Here is a 23,309-nt window from a genome sequence, read left to right as displayed (position 1 = left end):
ATCTTAATTTGTCTCTATGGATCTTATTTTTTTCCATTCCTCTTTTTTGTCCCTAATCTCCTTAATACACATTGTTGCTTGTCCTGAAAAATGGTGTGGTTAATTGTTCTTCTTAATTCAACTCAACTGTACGTCCCCTGTGAAGCCTCCTTCATCAGGCTCCTGGGAGTCTCTCTCTCTGTCCTTCTATAGCAACCTTTTCTCATCTTTGCACTGAGATGTCATGGCTGACATCCATTACATGTTAAATCTCTTCAAGGGCAGGGTCAACTTTGTTCATCTCTCACCCTAGAACATGGTGAACTCCTGCTTTCCTTTATACCCTGTTCAAGTGCTATATCCTCTGAACCGTCCGGGCAGCATTAGCTACCCTTCTTCCATTGTCCTTTCAAAGCATCCAGTGCCTACCTTAGCACATAATAGACACTATTTAAATGATGAATAAATGAATACATTTAAGAAGGTTTAATGATTTCTTCAGGATCACAGAAAAATCCAGAAGTAGAGCTAGAGTTAGTCATTCATTCCTTCTGTTAGAAACAATTCTTTTGGGTTTATAAAAAAAACCTACTAAATAAAAATCAACCCCCCAAATTAAGTCTGCCTAACAACATGCAACTTAGTTCTTAAATGTAGCGTGGAAGGTTTCTTTTTCCTAGTGTTACGTGCCTAATAAATTTCCCCCAAAGAGATCTGTCCTGCTTATATATGGATAGAGTTCTAAAAATGCTTTTAAGTCTTACACATATTATTTTCTTCCAGAGTTTTGAGATCTGTTCTTTTACTTGTACAGCACCAATATTATTCAGTCCAGCAGAAACGGGCCCAAGGCTAAGAAATCTAATCTAGCATGCTTGAAGTATTCATTGGTTGAAATATACTGTTGAATAATAATACCTTACGCCAACCTAGTGCTTCCTACCTTTCAAATCCTATTTAATTCCTGCTCATCCTTCCATACCCTGCTCAAGTGCTATATCCTCTGACTCCTCTGGGAATATTAGCTATCCTTCCTGCTCTGTCCTTCCAAAGCATCTTGTGCCTACCTAGATTGTATCATACTGTATTCTTATTGTATATGTGCATGCCTGCCTTCCTCACTAGACTAGAAGCTCTTTGAAGATCGAGATTTGTCTTTATTCTTCTCTCTTTGTATGCTTCCTGTACCTGACATGATACCTGGTACATATGAATGTTGGTGGTGGGAGGATGTAAGGCCAGGCAGCTATGTTCCCTGGAATAATATCAAACACATTCCTTGTGTGTGGTAGTATGATTTCTCATATAGCAATAAGGTGAAGAGAGTCTTGACCTTTTCTGGAGTGCTATACCTCCTCTTTTTAAAATTTTACTTCTCATTTTGCAATGCACATATCCTTGTTATGTAGTTCTATTTTTATCTGTATATGACATACTTTTTTTTTAATTATACTTTAAGTTCTAGGGCACATGTGCACAACGTGCAGGTTTGTTACATATGTATACATGTGCCATGTTGGTGTGCTGCACCCATTAACTCGTCATTTACATTAGGTATATCTCCTAATGCTATCCCTCCCCTCTCCTCCCACCCCACGACAGGCCCCAGTGTGTGATGTTCTCCACCCTGTGTCCAAGTGTTCTCATTGTTCAATTCCCACCTATGAGTGAGAACATGCGGTGTTTGGTTTTCTGTCCTTGTGATAGTTTGCTCAGAATGATTGTTTCTAGCTTCATCTATGTCCCCACAAAGGACATGAACTCATCCTTTTTTATGGCTGCGTGGTATTCCATGGTGTATATGTTCCACATTTTCTTAATCCAGTCTATCATTGATGGACATTTGGGTTGGTCCTAAGTCTTTGCTATTGTGAATAGTGCCACAGTAAACATACGTGTGCATGTGTCTTTATAACAGCATAATTTATAATCCTTTGGGTATGTACCCAGTAATGGGATGGCTGGGTCAAATGGTATTTCCAGTTCTAGATCCTTGAGGAATCGCCACACTGTATGACATACATTTTACATATAATGTGTGGCCAGTAATGAAACCCACTGCTGGAGCCTATAACCTCACTCAGAGCTAGACACTTATTTATCTGCTTACACCTATCACTTAGTATGATGCCTAGCACATAGGCACTGGTAAATATTTGTGGTTCAAGTAAGTGGATTCATACACAGATGGGTTACTTAAGGGGCCTCAATAATACATTCTCAGTTACTATCTGACACCTCAAAGAGTAGTACTTCTTTTTTGGGCTCAGGATTTTTTGAAATGAAAGTCAACCAGAAATCAACAAGGATAAAGCATTAGTTGGTATATTTTCCTGTAAAAAGGAATGTTGGGCTGACATAAGATCTTTTCTTTTCCTCTCTTTATGCAGCTATGTGACCTATAGACCTTCATTATTAAGCTGTGCAGAAGAGTATGGGGCATGCTAGGTGATCTGCTAAAGTCCACAAAACCAGCTGGTGATTGACTAGCATAATTGGGAGTACTGTGACATAGGGGATTTATCAGGCTCGATGTTGAAGAAAAAAGAACACTCTAAGACAAGCATCATTTGATACAGAGTTATGTACATTTATTATGAACACCCAAGTTTCCTCCCCTTTCTCTCTGCCCAGTGCTTTTGTCAGAATGTGCTCTAGGCTACACTGCAGTCTCCACAGGAATGACTCAAGAACTACTGACCGATTTACCCTCAGGCCTGCTGATTACAGCTCCTTCCACCAAGCCCTGCTTCTGTTTTATCTGCAATTTTCCTCCCAAAATACCCTATCTTCCTTCCTGTGTGGTAAGGGCTGGGCCCTGTGATCTCAGCTTGGGGGCTTTCCAGGTCCACAGAAAGACTTAGGCACATAGCAGTCTTTGCTTTGTATGTATATGAGCACTAAGGAAGTAAAGCTGATCTTGTGCTGGGGTAGACATCTACTCTAGCATGTACTAATGATGAGCCATATATTCTATAAATGGACAGCAGCAGCTGCAACCAGGTAGTAAAGTAATAAACGTTCAGCCACTTGCAAATTATGAGCTTGTATAAGCTGGGCATGGAAAGGCCATGGGAAAACCAGCATACTCAATTAGGAGTTTGTCCTTCAGATCAGGCTTTTAATTTCTAAAGAGACTGCTTTGGGTGTATTATGATATTTTAAAAAATACCCATGCCAGTTTTCTTTAATGCAAAACATTTGTCTGGTGGGCTCAAAGATGGGGGAATTCCTACAAGTAAGGCCCTTGTCAGCTAAATGATTATCCCCTACCATTGTGAAGGGGGATGGGCAGAAAGTAGGTTTTGTCATGTTCCATTCTTCCTTCACTATTTAAGAAAGGCTGTTTTTAATAGATGTTATTTCCTCTTCCTTAACCATAGCTCCCAAATGAGATGTTTAAATGCATGCTGAGCCTTTTAAAATATGGGCATGTAAACATAGGTCAAGGGGCAAAAACTTGAGGAAGTGTTGCATTTTACACCAGTTCAAATTCTTTAACCTCCAATTCTGGCAAGAAGTCACTTTTTTGGTGAACTGTGAGCTTTGCTAAATTGATCTAAGTTCCTAGTTTAGAAATAATACCAAATCTCCATTGCCCCAGGTAGCTCTTCTCTTCAGATGTGAAATGGGCACCTTCCCTGTAGAAAGCCGATTTGGGTACAGAGAAATTGGGAATAACGCAAGGACCTAGGATGATGAGCCATGATGCACAGGTTGAAAAGCAACATTCAGCCACCTCTGTGGTATGCAGAAATCTCTAGGAAATTCAGAAATTGAATTTCCAAGCTTAAATTTGAGGACATTTGTTGATATTTCACTGGGGTGGAACAATAAAGAGGATAATTATTATCCATGCATAGTAACAGAGAGCAGCGAGACCTCCAGAGACTCAAGACATTGGTTTACCATATCCTGCTTGCTTGGGATCTTAGTCTATCTAATTTGTTCCATCTAAATGCTTCCAAGGATGTTATGTTCTCTAAGAACTAGGAAATGTTTTCTTGCTAGGTTTTGCTTCCCTTTTCTTTTTTTCCACCAATTTCTCTGAGGCATCTTTTAGGGTAATTACTTTTGTTTTTTTATACTTAAAATATTTCTACCTCTATTCTTTATGGATCTTATTTTCTCTTTTTAGAAGCACCAATATTGGAAACAAAAGGCTGAAACCTGTAATAATGCATTGGTTTGCAAATATAAGTACATGTAAGATAATCATTAGCATCTTCTGGGCATTAGCTCATGCAGCACACACAATGAATAACAAAGTATGGTGCTGCATATGTTTAGAGGCTTAAGAAGTCATTGAAAAAGAACTGTATTTAAAAAAAGAAAAAGAATGATTTGTTCCTTATATGCAGTATATGGAGTGTGGATGCTGGATTATACCTATTGACTTCCTATTTGCAACTTGACGTTGAAATTTGCAACTATAATATGCTGGCTTCTTGCACTCAATTAATGTCAAGTTCCTGCTGAAAACAATGGAAGTCACTCATGAAAGTGTTAGCAGACAACAATACTACAGCAGAACTGACCTTGTTTGCTTGTTTGTATGAGAGAGAACATGAATGTATGCTGTGTGAGTGTGCTTGTATGTATGTCAGCAGTGAGCTATCTCTTACATGATCTAAGATTGAAACTAGGCGGCTGTAAAAAGAGCTAGTGCCTCTCTTGCTTGTCCGGCTGCTTTTGCAGATCTCCTGCCTAGCAAGTAGCTCAGCTCCTTCTGATCAAATGATCTTAGAACTGGCTTCCCTCCATTACACACTGTAATGATATCTCCCTAGTGAGGCTCTCTGAAACAGCACACCCCTGTCTCTGATAGCAGAGTTCCCTTGGTGAGTGCTCCAGAAGAGGCGAGCTCCAAAACAAGGCCATCTAAGAATTGGTACAACTAGCCAACGAAACCTTTTGGAGTTTTGTCAGTAAATCACCTAGCCTTGTGTCTTTAAATGGGAAAAGCCATTTGAAATAGTAAGTACCAGCATGAAGTGGGTTGAAATGAAAAGGGTAGACCTGTTGTATGAATCTTTTAGGAGGATAAAAATGTATATATGAAGAGTCTGCGTGTGTTTGTGGGTTTACTTGGATATGCATTGTATTGGTGTACTGGAAAGGGAATTGACAAGTTTAGGAGCTGAGGGATTGGATACTCTTCTCAGTTTTTTCTTTTCTGACCTTGGGCAAAATAAACTCAATGCTTGTAAATTCCTCATGTAAGAAATGGAGATGGTACTTTCTTCTTCACAATGTTGATGTCAGGCTCAAAGAAGAGCAAGACATGGAAGCCCTTTGGACATTACAAACTCATATGTTTTTAAAATGAGGTGCTGGTAATCAGATGGTAGCTGGCTTTGAAATGATGCCCAACTACTTGGCAGTTAGACTAATGCTGATATTTCCAAATATGCTTTCTTATCTCTGACCTGCTACAATTAGGTCTATAGGCTTATGCAACATTATGAAAAACTTATGCAGAGCTGTAACAAATACATAGAATGTATAGAGTTCCATTTCATTACTTCACACATGTATTTAATGCCTGTTGGGAACAAGAGACTGTACTAGTAGTATGAAAGTATATAATTATGACTGAGGGGCTCTTACCCTCAAGGAACTTATGATCTAATGAAGGGAATGACTTGGATAATGACTGTGCAATTTGAGACAAGATGATAAAAATGGTAATTTGGGCCCATCTAGCTGGCTATAGTTAGTGGTTGGGCTGCCCTTTTTCCACCTAGTTTGGGAATGGTAGTGTGGGTTCACAGCTGCTGGGAGACCCAGATCTGGTTCATTCTTCTCCCTGTAAAATGCCCACTTTGGCGTCTTAGCATGTTATGGGCATTAATGTCTGAAAAGTCACTAGAAATCTTCAGATGCTAGTTGCTGTAGAATTGCAAGGCAACGTATAATGTTTCTTTCAAATCCTAAGACATTATCTCCTTTGTGGAAGGCTAGATGATTTTTTCTTTTTTTGGCAGTTAAATGTACACTACATCTTCTTACATTATCAGTCACAAGTGAGCTGGTTGGTTCTTTTGTAAATAATGCATCCAAGATAAAGTAGATTTAGTATCAGCATAGGCTAGTTAGCAAAGCATGGTTTGTTTCCCAGTCAAGTCTATGCCTGAATGCTCAGCTAGCCATCTCAGAAATGTATGCCTTTGGTTAAAAGAGAGCCCAAGAAAGAGCCAGCAGTTGTAACTCTTGGATTTTTTTGCCCACCACCAAAGTACAATTCAGTGTACACATCATTCTGATAGTAAATGCAGCAACCTCATCGTCAATACAAAGAACAAGCCTGTGTTGATATCATTGTTTAAGGAGTCATTAGCTAACTTTGTGTCTGTGTTTATTTAATAACTTGAAGTCTGAATACTATTATTAAAAAATCAATTCTTTTTTATCTATAGAGATAATTCTTGTTGTAAAGAATTCCCCAATTCCAGAGATTGGAAATATTCTTACATTTTAATGTAGTGAAGGTTCTTTGACCAGTTCAAAGGTTCTTGACCTTTGAAATCCTAAAATCCATCCTCTTTTAGATGTGCTCATGTCAGTTCATTATTATAGGGTTGTCATCTCATCAAGTCAAGGTTTCTGGTAACCCCTCATATATATATATATATATCTCAGAAATATTAGGAAATTCACCTTGGAAATTTCCCTTAATGAACAGCTCAGTCCTATGTTTGATCCTCTCATTTGCTATGAAAAGGGTGTTAAACAAACTTGACGTGTGCTCAGATTTGTGATAATAGCCTTGCGTGGCTGGTGGTTTTGGATATTTACTTTTGGGTTCGTTAGATCATGACTGTACATATGCTAACCTAGGGTTTTGTTTTTAAAAGAAGGGCAGTGTTAATTTAGTTTTCATTGGGAAAATATGAAAATACATAGTTATGTCTATTTTGAAAGCAGACAAAATAATACAGACATATAGTTGTTTCTATTTCTCCGATGGTATGATATCTGATAAAAAATATTTATTTCAATTGCTCATGGCTTAATAGATGGTCCTCAAACTGTAGAACTAGTATTTCTGGATTCTCATCCTTCACACACTTGGGTAGAGTGCTTGTAGCAAAGAGACACAATTGGCATTTTTGGTTGTATTCAAACTAACACATAGGTCATAGTGTGAATTTTGGTCACATTAGCTAGAGTATAGTTGATGACCTATTTTTCCCCTTGACTTCTGGATCTACACAAGTTGGTGGTGGCTTTCTTTTTTAACCTACCCAGCATTCCCTGAGTGTTCAGTTGTGGCACTTCACTTGTTAAGAGAATGCATTTTGGAGGAATGAGAGACTAATGACAATTGTTTCTAATTTATAATCATTTAATCTATAGTTACCATGCATCTTGGTAATCGTTTTTTTCTCTAAAATGCTTTGCAATAAAGCTCTGTGTCAAGGCAAGTTAATGAAGGTCCCTCTGTATGTGTTCATGTGTGCTCCTGTGTGTACATGCCTTCAAACTTGTGTGGGGAGTGGGGAGAAAGGGAGAGAAAAAGATACAGGGAAAGAGAGAAGTAATCTCTTTTAGTACTCTGAAGAAAAGGGGTATTTAGACTCCTTGCCTATCGTGAAACAAGAGGCTTATGTCTTATTGCTGATGAATTGCAAGTGTAATTACAGAGCATTGCTAAACCACATTAAGTCCCAAGGGCTGAATCAAAAATATACACCATCTACAAAAGCCGTTTAAATTATCTCTGAAAAACCTAGTAGTCAAGTATGAAATCAGTCTGTGAGCAGATATAAACCGTTGCTGGTTATCCATTAAAATTAGCTCCACCATGCTAAGGGCCAACCTCTAAAAGTAAAATGAATGGCCCGTGGCTGTATCTAATGTGCTACTCACAAGTTTCTGTACTGTTATAGAAATGAACAACAACAGTTGAACTTTAAAAATAAACAGTTTTTTGATTGGGTTCCTAGAGAATAATGGTGCTTTTGTACAATTCTTGAAATAGAGCCTACGGCCGCCCAAAATAAAATAGTCTCTTTCAAGATCTTGGAAATAATGACATCATAGGCAGATTGAACCAGCAATCCATTAATAGTATCCTTTATAGAAAGCTGTCTCAGGGGAACACATGGCTAAGTAGACTGGCATTGTTTATAAACATAACATAATAAAATCACTTTTTAAATATGTTTGTGGAATAGTAGGAGATACCTCCCACTTGGGAAACAAATACTTTAACCTCAAGGATTCCTTGCAGGTCCCTACCCTTTCTCCATTGGTCTTCTAAAAGTGTGCTTAGAGGCACTTGATTTGAAGGTGAGTTAAAATACCAAGGACCTCCTGTACTATTCTTTCAACACCAAATCAGAATTATCTGGAATCATTAGCAGAGGATGATTGGTTGTGCCTTGTAACGGGTAGTAAAGAACCGAAGTAATATCAAGATAATTAAAACCAAACCATATCTGAACTGTCTAGGAAAACGGTTTGGTTCATGCTTTATTAATTTCCTAGTGTGGAACTGGACATAGATTCTTCAGTTTCACTTCTGTCTTTGTAAAAGGTGTATTCCAGCTCTTCTTATGATGCCTTGATGAGTTGAATGACATTGAAACACTTTCAGTTTTGTGGGCAATAGGCATGTATGTCACATAGGCTGAGTCCTTTGCAGAATGTCTGTGATACTGACCATGGCAAATGTGTGTTATTGAATTTTTGGTCAGGGATTTTTAGTGCAATATAGAAGTAGTTTGAGTTTTAGATCCCAAGTATTCCTTTCTTCCCAACCTATATTATATGTGGTCAAATAAGGTCAGGGTAATCAGGCAGCCTGAAAAGAAGCAGGGCATCTACCTGCCTCTCTGGTCAGATGGAGTAATTAGGAACAAAAAATGTCACTCTGTTGTTAGCCACCCCTATTTATCAAGAACAAAGGAGCATAGTATTTTAAATTCTGTAGTTGAGCGGAAACCCTGGCTGGCTCAGATTCTTGTCTTATCTTGCAAGATCAGCTTTTTATATCATTTTAAAGAGGTCATGTGGCATGTTTTCCTGACTTCTGTCATCTCAAGTTAAATATGTCATCAGAAAATATATATTATCCAGAAAATGGTGGCTCTCTCTCCCTGTGAGACACTCTTTTTAGAAATTTGTCTTCTAGGTATTTCTATTTTCAAATGTTCAGTTTCTCTGCAATAACTTTCAAATTTCATTATTTTTACCAAGCTAGGTTTTGTATATCTGTATACATATTTATGTAATAATCACTTCATGTTTGTGCATAGTTTTTGAACCCAGAAAAGTTAAAGAGAAAACTAGGGCCTTGTTTCTGGTGGCAAATGTTCTCTGTGACTAAATTAAAACCATGAACCTGTCCAGTACAGAATAATGCTGCTGGTGAAGTCAGTCTTAAATTCACTTTAATTCTAGAGAAACTAGGAATTTAGAAGGACCAACAGTCAAAATGCAAAAGATAATGCAGATGCATTAGCACTGGTCTCATATTCCAATTAAAATATTTACTCTAGTACCAATAGTATCTATGAATATGCTTTATCCTTGACATCCCAATTACTTTTTGATTGTACCTTGTTCTGTAGTTTGACCTAAATAGGAATATGTGAGTTTTATGAAATTGTTGGTGATAGTGACAAACCATTTATTACTTAGTATTTTCACTATCATTATTACTGAAAAAATATAGAATTGGTCTTAATTCATTAAGATAATGCAAGACATGACACTTAGCAAAACCAAAGAGATCTTCCGTTCAAATCAAGATCAAGCCAATTGTTAGTTGTCAATCACCTGTACAGATGGAGAAGCTATTAATTGATAGTAACCTATTCTTGAGTAGTTACAGACTATATATATTTGAGAGAATTTAGAGCAAAATAAAAATTTTGAAATTCTCTACATAACATGATGTAAATTAGAGTGCATTACTGAGAGTAATAAACACATTGTAACCACTAAAGGGCCAGAAGGGATTGATAGATAATTTTTCAGCACAACAGTTAATGAGTAGACCCCTGTCTTGTTTTTATTGTTCTTAGGTTTGTTCATAGTAAATGTTGTTGGAACAAAGTGATATGCTAAGTCATATTTGGAGAGTTATTATGTTCCTAAGTTAGTACCAGGTAATACTTGATAAACTTACAGAGATGTAGTTTTAAAGGGATTTGATTTTCCTTGAATTCAAACTGGGGATTCATTTGGAAGGTACTATTAGTACCTGACTTATGCTGGGGTCAGGACCTTATGGAAGGACTTTAATTAGAGTAGGAAAATACCTGGAGACAGAAACATTTCCTTGGGGGAGTCCATGCTTTTCCAGTTTACTTTATCCTCCCGGGGGAATGAAAACCGAATATACTCAGACGTAGACACAAGATACTAAAGAACAATGAACTTGGCCAGGCGCAGTGGCTCACGCCTGTAATCCCAGCACTTTGGGAGGCTGAGGCAGGTGGCTCATGAGGTCAGGAGATCAAGACCATCCTGGCTAACATGGTGAAACCCTGTCTCTACTAAAAATACAAAAAAAAAAAAAAAAAAAAAAAAATAGCTGGGCATGGTGGCGGGCGCCTGTAGTCCCAGCTACTCAGGAGACTGAGGCAGGAGAATGGTGTGAACCCGGGAGGCAGAGCTTGCAGTGAACTGAGATCACGCCACTGCACTCCAGCCTGGGCGACAGAGTGAGACTCCGTCTCAAAAAAAAAAAAAAAAAAAAAAAAGAAGAATGAAATTAAGAGCAAATAAGCTCCTAAAACCCAGACTGGATCTTACAGCTAGCTACCTCTGTCACCTCCCTTGTCCCTTCTCCCAAGACGTAAAATGTGGCAGGGAGTAAGGTTATGGTGTCTCCTCGGAAACTGGCCCTCTGACATTTGCCCACCTTTATCTTCTGCCTGCTTGGGAGAATATGGAACATTGTTTACCCTAACAGCCACTCCAACTCTGCTGAAACTGCCAGATCTATGGGATGGTTTCTCAGTTAATTATCATTAAAAACAAGAGAGTGCATTTTGTAACTGAGGTACGCACATGTAAGAAATAAACACCAAGGACATCTCGCTGTTAAAGCAGCTAACAAGTCACTGTTATGGGCCATTAAAAATCAACAGCCAAACCTGTGTCAATTCCAAACGCTGAGGAGGCTGATCACCTGACCATTATAATCATCAGGATAGAATTTTAAAATAAGATTGTAAATTGTTCACTAAAACACTGGTAGTGGGGAGGAGAAAATAGAGTTTCAATGCGGGAAAAGCAAAGGGACTTATGTGTTTTTATAATATTTAGAAAGTCATTAATCACTGCCTTCACTTTCCTTTTTTGAAAATTGCATCAGGGTTTTTGAGAGGTAACTTCCTTCCCTCCAGAAGAGAAACCCCTAAAAACGATCCTCACACAAAACCTGAGACAACATGAGAACAATGCTTTTGTTTCTAAGATGTTAGAATCCCCATATTTATTAGGTTGTTTTTAGACCTCTTCTCCCTCAACTCCTGTTTTTTCCCTCCTTTTCTTTAGGAGCTGTGAAATTGGTTGTAACTGAAAATGTCTGACAGTCTGGATAATGAAGAGAGACCCCCAGCTCCCCCACTGAGGATGAATAGTAACAACCGGGATTCTTCAGCACTCAACCACAGCTCCAAACCACTTCCCATGGCCCCTGAAGAGAAGAATAAGAAAGCCAGGCTTCGCTCTATCTTCCCAGGAGGAGGGGATAAAAGTAAAGTATCAGTGGCCGGGCATTGAAAATGGGCTAGTTTATTCTTTCATTTTCACTTTCTTTCTTAGGTAGTTGTTTCTTGAGGATTGACTGTTCAGGGCCTGCCTGACCTTTACATCTACATCTTCAGAGGTTGCATTTTGTCTGAGAATAATGTTTGATTGATTTACTGTGGGTTGGCAGAAAATACATTTACACTGTGTTTTCCTTTCACATAAAATTAAATTCATAGTGTTAAGCCAAGGGTAATCATAGCAACAGTACTGTCTTGAATATATCAACAGTGACTTTCTTTCTGATAATGTAGAGTACAATTTACAATAATCCCTCCCTAACTGTAAGTTGTTCTTTTTGGAAATTTGCGTATAGGTTTACTTCTGTATACCTTTTCGGTAACTGAAAATTTTGAATTCAGTGTATGGGAATCAGTCCACATTGCCACAATATTGTCTCTCTGACTATATTGTAAGTGGGAAGGCATTTCTAAGTCATTTGTTTCCATTCTCATTCTTCAAGCTATTGTCCCCTAGATAGCCCCATGTGCACTGAGTAGCACACCAATATATTATTATTTATCCTTCTGGTGTTTAGAATACCATTTGGTGCTTAAATATCGTATGCTAACGCTTTGTGATAAGTGGGGATATGAAATCTCTAGTAAGTAACTTTCAGGTTGCATTAATTAGCATAAAGCTGAAACATGGCTTCTACAGATATGAAGCAAGTACAGGGGCACTGACACCATGGAAAGTTGTCAGAGGGCAAGAAGGGTGATGTCTTTAGAAGAGAAACAGGACATTCTCAATCTGCTTCTTCAAGGTAAAATAAATAGCTTTGTAGGTCACATATACTGTTAATCAATCTACAATTCTTACCATAAAGAAAGCTGAAACTATTAGTATGGCCAGTACTGCCACTTGTACACCTATATAACTTAAAAGATGCTTTGTTCTTCGTGACCCAAGGATGGAAAAGATGGAAATGAAATTAAACCTCTGGATTGAAGATAAACCGAAGAATAATGAAACACATTCAATGCAAGAGATCTGTGACCATGCAAGAGGAATTTTCAAAGATATGTTTTTAGACTCTGAAATGAATCCAGAAAAATTTTTGTTGGGAGTAAGGGATGGTTTGAGGAATTTAAGGTGCACCATAATGTGGAGACCAGGTCTTATTTGGCGGTTGTGCCAAAGAACAAACCGTTCCTGCAGCTCTCATGTTGTACTCACCACAAATTCAGGAAGTGGCTGAAGAAGGGGATTACGTGCCTGCACAAATCTTTAGTGCTATCGAGACTCTCAAGCTTTGGAACCCTTTGAATACTTCTGAAGAGCAAGAGCCCACTGATGCTGAGGTCAGCAAAATCAGAGAGACTGACATTTCCATTTTTTGCCAATACTTCAGGTGACCTCATAATGAAACCCTTGCTGCTCTACAGAAAACTGTGCCTAAACCCTCTCAGGGGAAATAAATGAGCCAAGTTTCCAGTGTACTGGCAAGCAAATAGAAAAGCCTGGATGAATCCTCCTCTCCTTAAGGGATGGTTTGAACAGTACTTTCTTGTGGATGTTCAAGACTACTTAAAAGAAAAGAAAAATACCTTGAATTCAAAGTCCTGCTAATTCTTCAGTCTATTTGGTGTTTCATGTACATTTGCCAATGTGCATCCTAATGGTAAGGTTGTCTTTATAACTAGCCACATGTCTCAGATTCTTGAGCCTTTCAGTCAGTGTTTGATCTGGCTATTCAGGAAGGCTTATTATAAACTAATGTATAACTTTCTTCACAATCTCGCGAAGTTTCCACTGTCTGAAGATCCTAGTGCATGAGACTCCTACATCATTACTAATGGCATATCCTTAATAAAGGTTTGGCTATTGATTTTTAATGGGTTTTCAGGAGGTAACTTCCCAAAGAGGCATTAGATAGTTTAACAGAGCCTGTCATTAATGTGACCTGTGAGAAGACTTGGCTAGAGGTGGTGAAATATCTTTCCTCTATCCCTCCCAAAGACAAGAAAAACCTATGGATGAGGATGAAAATTTGGCACAAGAGCAATCATTGGCGGAAGTTGAATCTGAGCCTGTTGACACTAATTCAAGTTAATGCTGCTAGAGGCTAATCCTCAGGAAGCTTTGTTGACTCCAGAGATTATTATCATAAGTGATGATGTACAATTAGGAGGCTGTGAGACTGGAAACAAATACAGCTATAAGAAACAGGAGCAAAATTTTTAGAACAAGATTAAAACCTCCCTAAGAAGGTAATTAAAATTGACATCTTTACATGTGTCAAATATTACCTGTTCAAAGTTTGAGTGACTCACAATTCTATAAAGAGGTGCTATGATGCCTTCAAACATAATCATATTGGACAGAAACAATCTTCAATAGAACTTAAATCATGTGCCATTCAATACTATTGCTGGACAGCTGAAAAAACTACCTTCAGACAAAGTTTGATTTAATTAGACTCTATTAAAAGGTCCTATGAGACTTTTGAAAAGACTACATTGGGAAGAAAGAAACCTCAGAAAAGCCTAAATTATCAAGTAGTACCATTTAAATACTCTTACTGGACAGCTAATAAGCTACCTTCAGACAAAGATTGAATGATTAAATTGAGTTCCATACAGAACTGCTAAGGTGTCTTCAAAAAGGACTTGAGAAGACAAAAGCATCTTTAGAAGGGCCACTGAAATTCACTTGCTTGATAGAAATAAAGCCTCAAGCAAGTTGTTATAACTTCAGGATTCGACTTCACTGACTCTAAGAGTATAGATATCCATAATTTGAACTAAATGAATAGTCCACTTCTGTTCATTGCTTCTCTGTCACCCCCATTTGCCACTACCATAATGAGTGATAGATACATCCTCATCACCACTGGAAATCATCTCAGGATCTAAATGGAAACTGTATAAAGCCTATCATTTTTACTGATTTAAACTGTGTAAACTCATTATTCTTTTTATGTAATGTGCTGTTGTTATTGTTTGCCTGCATAAAAATATTTATGAGGGTTTTCAACAGTTTACTTGAGACCTCATTTTTGCCCATTTTTTTCCTTCCCGATATCATGATCTCCTCAGCTGAACTCTCTTACCTTGGGGGTTGTTCAGGAACCTGCCTCTCATGGGGAAAGAGGGATTACTATTTCTGTGTTCCTATCTCTTGGTAACTGCTTAATCACAGTCAGTCTTGAACTAATGGAAGGAGCACTGGGCCTGGGTTCTTGAGACCTGGGTTCATGTTCAGCTCTGCCACTGATTATTGTGACATTGGGGCAGTCACTTGGTTTCTCTGAGCCTCAGTTTCATCACCTGTTAAGTGAGGATAGTAATACCTGGCACAAATATCACAATATTAGTGATAATTGAATATAATTATAAGTACCAGATGGCTATTAAAAGCAAAATTAGGAAGTGCTGAATAACCATAATATCATTGTATTTGTAGCATTTTGGACCTTATCGATGAACAACTGAGAAAACTAGGTTTTTGAAATCTTTTATTTTTTAAAAGTAACTTCCTCCCATTTTTTATGTCAATTATAGAAAATTTTAAAAAGAAAATTAAATGTGCCTATAATTTTACAAGCCAGAGGTAACTAAGTTGCTATTTTTCTTTTTAGTACCTCTTGGTCTCATCATAAATTGTTCATCAATGTCAAAAACTTGGAAAATAACGATAAGCATATAGAAAAAAATAAAATCACCCATAATCACAAATCCTAGAAGCAATGTTAATATTTTGATGGATTTATTTCCAGACTTTTTCTATGGCTATGTATGCACATATATAATTTTTACATAGAAAAAGTCATAATGCATATAGTTTTGTTGCTTTTATACTTGGCATTTTTATCATGAATATTTTCCTACATTTATGTGAAGTATTTGTAAATATCATTTTCAATGGTGTATAATGTTTCATCATAGGATGACATGATGGTTTAGTTAACCATTTTCTTTTGTTGGATATTTGAGGGTTTTTCCAAATTTGGCCATTGTAATTTCAGGTAATTTCATTACCTAACTGAAAATATTTGCTTTGGTGACAGCAGAGGATTTTTTGTTGTTTGTTTGTTTGCTTGTTTTTGAAGAAGTCCTTTTAATAGCTACATTTCATTGACTAAATGGAACTTCAAGAGACAGGTAGAAGGAAAAAAAAGAAATAGTAGATGTAATTTTAAGATTGAGGATTTATTTTGTTGGTGACTGTTCCAGAAGCTGAATTTTGGTGTTAGAGCAATTTAGGAGGGACAGTTTGCCACCATTTTATGATACTTTACTGTAGAAAAGTTTTCAGGATTCAGACCAGGAAAGAGACATCCTAACCATATACATTGATTTTATTTTATGGGCCCTGTGAAATCTGGGACTGATCAGGTTTCTCTTTTGTTGGCTGCTAGAAAGCTTGGAGCCAAATGTGTGGTCAATGCATAGCACTTGTAATGGGACTCTACGGTATGTATGCACTTTGTATTAGCTTTCTGCCAGGCTCCATTTCATGTTCCTATTTTTATTGTTTTTGTTTTTTCCTTTTACTTTTATATCTGCTTTGAATTTATGCTATCATGTTGTATTTTGTGTATTCTTGTAAGCCACCTGACATCCATCTTGGAACATGGTGGGGAATAAACACATGAATGAATAAATAAATACATTAATAAATACATGAATAAACCAACCAATAAGGAAAAAACAATGAGGCAAATGAATGCAGCCAGGACTCTGAAAATTGCATATTGCCTCCAAAAATAATCAATGTTAAGGACTTGAAGCTTGGAAGAACATATTGGAAAGAAGCAGGTGAGGCTGTGAGGCTGCATTTAGAGGTGACATGTTCTGTGTGATGTCTGTGTCTACCGAAGCATGCTTATATGTTTTGTGTCTTCTACTGCACTTGAGCACTAGGTGTGTTTCAGAGGATATGCAATGCTGTGTAAAGGACTGTATCTTTAGAGGGCACAGTTCATGTGCATTTTATTTGTGGGGAATCGAGAGAGATTTGGGAGCTGGTGAGCCTGGGAATTATGTGATGATCCTTCTTCCTGGAGGCATAGGAGGGAATCATTGTATATAAATCAAATCAAGACAAATAGGAAGTGTTCTACCATCTACTGACTAGTTACTGGGTGCCAACCTATGTGCCAGGCACTTTAAATGTATTGATTTAATACTTACAGCCACTCTATATTATTCCCTTTTTACAGATGAGGCAATTTAAGCTCAAAGCATTTAAGTAGACAACGTAGAATCACGTAGCAAATGACAGAAGCCAGAGGCCTCCCAAGTCTCTCTAACTCCAAACCCTATGCTTACTTTACTGTATCACACTACCTTGCAATGGGACAAAGGGAATGTGTGGTAAACTATGTTCCCAGCATCTAAAAGCCAGCAGTGGCTTTCATTTTTCTTTAAGAAAATGATAGTGTGCTTTGAAACATACGTGAATTTCAGAAGATGGGACTTTTAAAAATTGCCACTCAAAAGGAAAGAAAGAACTTTTTCACATATTTTTGAAAGAAATGATGGTGAGAAGATATTCTTGATAATGTAGATATGCTAACATTTGCTTTGGGTGTTTTGTAGGGTTTTTTTGGTGTGTACTTTATAGGCTTGCATATTGCTTACTTTAAAAAGCTGAAATTCAAAATAAGTATGTTCATATATGTGAAAGAGTTCTTAAAGTACTATATAGTTTTGTTATTGTATTGAATATATATTGTTCTAATTCCTAGAGTATGTCATCTTCTATATACTCTATACAGCAGGAATCCTTGCTGCACAACAATTATATTAAAGAAAATTCTCAGTTATCCTTTATGGTCTTGTTAATCAAATGTTTTGGTCAATGCATATTACTAACTTTCATCTAATTAATGCACAATAAAATATACTTAGTGTGATAACAGTATGCAATCTTTCTTTGGTGATACTGAAGACCCTTTGGGATCTTGCAGTAGCTCAAAGTTATTATCACTGCACCAATAATGTGTAAGAGTGTCAATTAATTCAGGGTTCTGTTATCAGAAAGCCAGGTATCAGAGACTGCTACATCCTGAATGGTGCTTACATTCTTGGTTCTGCAAATGTAGCCCATCCAGCTTAGCAAAGAGTGCTCTTTGGAAATCACTGCCCTGCCCTTTTGGAAACCTGAAGGACATGGCATCTTGCTTGTCCTCTAGGGTCAGTGCTATGCCCCAATAGAAGAGTCTCTTGTACTACTCCTTTACTCCTAGGCAACCCGTGTTAAAATGGGAAGAAGGTGGAATAAGGACACACACTCCCTATCTACCGGGGTCTGTGCTTCCACTTTAAGGCCAATGAACAGGGAAACTGAGCACAAATATAGCAGCCCCCTAAAACCACCAGACAGTCAAATCCAAAATAAGTATGGAATGTAGGATTGGGAGATGTTTACACTAAGGTAAAGAAGCCACAGGGAGAAATAAATTGAGAGGAAGTAATGACTGAAAGGGAGATTAGGAGGTAGAGAAGGTACAGAGGATGGATGGAATAAGAGGGGAAGACAGAAGAGTGCTGTATCAAACATGAAGTTTGATACGTTTTAAAAAATGAAGTGTTGCAAGAAGAGGAACATTGACAAAGGCTAAGGGATATGAAGTTGCTTTCCCTGTTAAGGCAAATGAGGCCTCTTTTTTCTCCTCAGACTTTTACCCTATGTAATTATCCACATGATCAGAAGTGTCTCATTAAGACATTGCCTCATCTTTGCTTTTTGTTTTCAAATGTTTCCCATCAAAGTTGTTGCATATGTCAATTGAATGCAAATGAAAGTGGAACCAGTACGTGTTGCCTAGAAGGAGATGAGTAAGAGGTAACTTCCTAATGATTTCCCAGAATAATCACTGTTGCTGAATGTTTTTGAAGATGATACCACTGAAGGTGTTAGCTGTTTGCACGTATGAGTGGGGGTGACTTGAAGGACTCACATGTGACTATCATTTTACTTCCCGTATCCCATCATCCTCATGGAACATCTGACCTGTGAATTGGGCTTGTGGCCACTCTTGCAGAATCAGGTACCACATTGAGTTTTTATCTGTACATTAAAGCCTGCTAATTTGAGGAGGACATATATTGTTTTCCATAGCCACTGAAGACCTAGCAGGAGAAAATGGGCTTAATATTCCACCGGAGAGAATGGAACTAGACATAAATTCCAGATAGGCTAATTGGATGCTACAGGTTACTAAGAGTGACATTTTCTAGAATCTTCATTGGATATCTCATGGCTTTAGCAATTTCTACACAAAGGCAGGAGAATGGACTTTCCACCATGGGCCTTCCCAACTATATGCTTCTGAGATTTGCTAATATAATAAAAGATATTATAATAAGAGTAGTGAATGTTTAAAATGGCCCAGTTTAATCCTCTTTTCTCAGTAGATATACTGCCAAGGATATCACTCATAAGATGAAAGTGCTAGGTCTAAACATAGTCACCCTGTTACTTAGTATATTGCTAATAAGATGATGTATTTTGGAAGGCCGTTATAGGTGTATTACAATGTTCCAAACCTCTCATGGCAGTTACCTTCTTCAAACTCCCTATGATGGAGATAAGGCAGGGATTATTCCCATTTTACAGAGGAAGGCAGAAGTTCAGAGAGGTTAAATGACTTCCACAAATTTGCTCCACTACTTAATAACAAAGCAAGGCAGACCTAGAATTTGGATCCCCCAACTCCTAGTCCAGCGGTAGTTGAAGACTGTACTGCTTGCATAAAATGAGAGTAGCTTGATTGTAAACAGGTTTCAGCCAATGGAATATGCAAAAATTCAATTTTTACAGAAGCAAGTAGAACCCACGTGCCTCAGTGGATACAACAGTAGTCATACTTTTATCCTGACAAGTTATTCCTCCTGAGGACCTAATTTGCTAACAGGAAGTAACTAGCTTTTGTAAAAAAGAAAAATATGGAATATTAAAATAGAACACAAGAGTCACCTATCATCCCTTCCCTTAGATTCATTCATGATCCAGTATGTAAAAGATATTTGGGCCCTCTTACGCATTTAATGAACACCTTCCTTTTCTGCTCAGAATCAATATGTATTTGCCCAAGATGCTAAGTGTAAGCCAGAAATATGGCTGTTATGTGGAATTTCTTTTTAAATTTTTATTCACCGTGTACTGTCAGTTGCTTTAAATACTTACCGCCAACAATAAAATCTATTTTATGCCTATCTTTCTATTGTAGTCACCACATAGTACTTTCACATATTTCCAATGCAAAAAATAAATAAATTTGTAGGCCCACACAATGATATTCTTTATACAAAAAAAAAAAAAAAAAAAAAAATTAGGTGTAAACAAAAGAACTGATCTCTCCTTGTGTACAGGGAAATGTACTTCTTGTAAATCCAGGAGTTGAGAAATTCCTGTGGGTCCCCTCTTGTAATATGCCCCCAAACAGGATATTTGTTCACAGAGCAGATGTCTCAGGGATTAGAACATGCTTTGCAGAAATCAGTCCCTCTGGAACTATTGCTCTCACAAATGAGCGCCTGCCTCTTTGAAACCTGCAGGGCTGCTGTTGTCATAGGAGGAACTATTCTGAGATACTTACTGTTTACCTAAGTATAAGGAAGGCTTCAGAAGGCTTCCCTAAGGAGGGTTATGGCACAGTGTGCTCTGTGACCCACAAATCAGAGGATAGAGCAAAATGGCATTTTTTTAAAGTAAAAAAAGAACAACCACAGTACTTAATTCACTTTCCTGGTAGCTAAGTAGACACTAAGGCATTTCATTTCTTACAGGCCAAAGGCAGCATTTTGTAAATGACCTGTTTGGGGCACTAACTGACAGCCTCTTAGTAACAGATAAATCAGTGAAACACCAAAAGCGTCTATCATCCAGCTAAAGAGTAACCGAGTCACTAAGGATCATTTGTTAGGAAAATGAAGGATGTCACCCGTAGGAGGTGGATGGCCCTTTAATAAGACTTCTATATCCTTTCAACATGGACTTCCCAAGTCAATGCTCAGGAATATTGAGATGAAAAATAGCCTTTAAATATGACAGATCTCTAACCTAGCCATCTCCACTGTTTCTGCCAGAAGTGGTCCCTGTGTCTACAAAAGTTGTTTGGCTTTAGGAATATATAACACTGAATGAATACAGATTGCATCTGGGTAGGGTGAGGGGAACAAAGGGTGGAAAGAAGGACAAGGGCTTCTGGTGTCAAGCTAGGGATTATGAGATAAGTGCACCTCCCAGGAGGGCCTCGGCCCCAGCAACTTTACTACAAGCCTCCCAACGGAATGTTTTATTAGGCTTCCTTTATCTCAAAGGGCTTAATGGAAGACCACAGGATAGAGACATGGGTATCCAGCCAATGTACAAATCTGGGCTGCATTCTGACTTTGAGCACAGATTTAATTTATTAGCTATCTCAGTTTAAAAATTAGAATCTGGAGCATGTTTTTAACTGCTTATATACCACTCAGAAAAGAGTTTTGCCTACTTTTTATGTGCCTAGCTCTGTGCTGAATATTGTGAGGGATACTACGTATGAGACAAGGTTCCCTATCCTCATGTAATTTTCAACATAGTTGCAGAAATCATACACACACACACCCCAAGTTTGTCGGAAATGTCCAGTAAGTGATCTTAGAGACAACAGATACAGTGGTAGGGAGGTCCTCCCCATTCCACTCCCACCATTCATTCTCCTCTTCCACCTGAGTGAAACAGCAACCATCTGGAAGCCTGCCCCCACCATGGCATGTGTACCTTAGCAGCACACAGTTATCTAGCTTGTCTTCTCACACCTTTTTTTTATTGTGTCATTCAACTATTCAAAAACCTTTCTCAGCACATTTTGTATTACTACCTCCGATTTCATCTTTCTTCCCTTCCTGATTTCCAAGGCTACACCCTACTTATTTATTGTGTCTTCTCATTTCCTCATCAACATGCAATATATATCCCTACTTCTAAGCTTTTACTTTTACTGTTCTTCCTAGTTGAGATGACTTACCCTTGCATCTAGGATCCAGTCTTTAAGGCCCATTTCTCAAGACATGCCTCCTCCAGTAAGCCCTGACTGTCTGCCATGGATTTCTGTGATCTTTTCTTTGACATGCTACTATACTCTATTCTGCCCAACTTAGCACCTAATTTTCTTTAGCAGTATCTGTTGCTATTTCTTGTTTATTAAGGTTATTTTCCCAGTTAGATTGCAAGTTCAGGATATTACTTAAGTTTCTAATGAATCACCCAGAATAACCTGTCACTACATTGATCCACAATTCAATGTAGTTGCTAACTGGCTCACTGATTCAAAGGAAAAGAAGCTGGGACAGTAGCAGGAGGAAGTTGTGTTTTAGAGCCAGGGTTGTAAAATGCTTGCCTCATAGAACTAGCTGGACTATGTGTTTATTTTTCTTTTGAAAAATTATTTCTGCATCAAAAATGCTTTATACAATATTTTGCTTTTAGCTTTCTGTATTAACAAGGCTTTAAATGTTGCTTTTAAAATTATGACATGTACCATAATATTTTGCATGCTTTCCATTGCTTTTAAAAAGATGATGGTTGTTTTGTGCTTTTAGGCTAAATTTATGTAGGAAAGCATTTTCCTATGTCTGTCTTCTGTCATCCTTTTTCTTTTCCTGCATGCTCTGTTTCCAAGAAGCTAGAAAGTGTTCTAAAAAATAAATCTGAAAATGACCATATGACATCCAGTGAGTAGGCCCAACAAAACTTCCAGGAATTTTAGGGGAAGATAACAAATGGAACTCCTACAACAAGGAAGACTCATGCGACAGCTTTCTAAATTGCTTTCAGAAGGCAGCCGTAGCACCATCTAGGAATTTCGTCTGGGGGGAGAATTGGTTGCTTTGCTCAACCTTGAACCATGCCCAGCTATGTTGCCATATATGCGTTTGGCTCCAAAGTGGTACCTGGCAAGAGGTGTGCCTGAATGAATACAGAGTCATTCCCACTGTTGGGGTAAAAACAGCAACAACGCCACCAATAACAACTTTAACTACAAAAACAACTCTAAAATATACTCCTCACCCTTAGGCCTTCTTGGTAGACATCAGTCATCATCTCCTCTTCTATGAACACATAACAGCAAATAGGCATGACCTGTCCCCATTTACTGGGCCTCATTTCATATAATGAAGGTCTTTCATTCATCCATTCATTTTTTGTTCATTTGCTTATTCATTAAACATTGAGTCAGATGCTGTGCTAGGTAGGTGCTAGGGTACAAAGGTGAAAAAGTCCCAGTCCCTGGCTTTAAAGAACCAAAGGTCTAGTCAGGGACACAGATAAGTTATTCAACGATTAGAGTTTAGTGTGGTAAGTGTAATATGTAGGAGTGAGAACTGAGGAGAGGCAATTATTCAAGACTGAAGGAAGGGGTGGTTAGGGAAGGTTTCCTGGAGGAGATGATTATTGAACTGAGGTGAGTCTTAAATGGCTAGCATAGAGCTAGCCATTAAGGAGTGAATGGCATCCCAGGTAGAAAGACCATCATTTGAAGGCAGAAGGCATGACATGCTGTTAGTTGGGCTTCTATGAATACAACTACAAGTAGTTCAGAAAAACTGGTGCTCTGAGAGTGG

The 23,309-nt window shown here is 38.0% G+C and overlaps 1 protein-coding gene across 7 annotated transcripts in view; it reads left to right on the top strand.

Moving 5' to 3' along the window:
* Positions 1-23,309, top strand: part of PAK3 (p21 (RAC1) activated kinase 3) — a 294,267-nt gene that overhangs the window by 176,859 nt on the left and 94,099 nt on the right. For all 7 annotated transcript variants that reach the window (XM_073013449.1, XM_073013446.1, XM_073013448.1 and 4 more), the window contains one exon: positions 11,494-11,695. In XM_073013449.1, the coding sequence (XP_072869550.1) occupies positions 11,521-11,695 (175 nt within the window). In that variant the 5' untranslated portion in view covers positions 11,494-11,520. The remainder of the gene's footprint in view (positions 1-11,493; positions 11,696-23,309) is intronic.

Source organism: Chlorocebus sabaeus, chromosome X (assembly GCF_047675955.1).
Source record: "Chlorocebus sabaeus isolate Y175 chromosome X, mChlSab1.0.hap1, whole genome shotgun sequence".
NCBI classification, from domain to species: Eukaryota; Metazoa; Chordata; class Mammalia; order Primates; family Cercopithecidae; genus Chlorocebus; species Chlorocebus sabaeus.
Note: the sequence above shows the minus strand (reverse complement) of the source record. Positions and strands in the feature narration are given on the sequence as shown.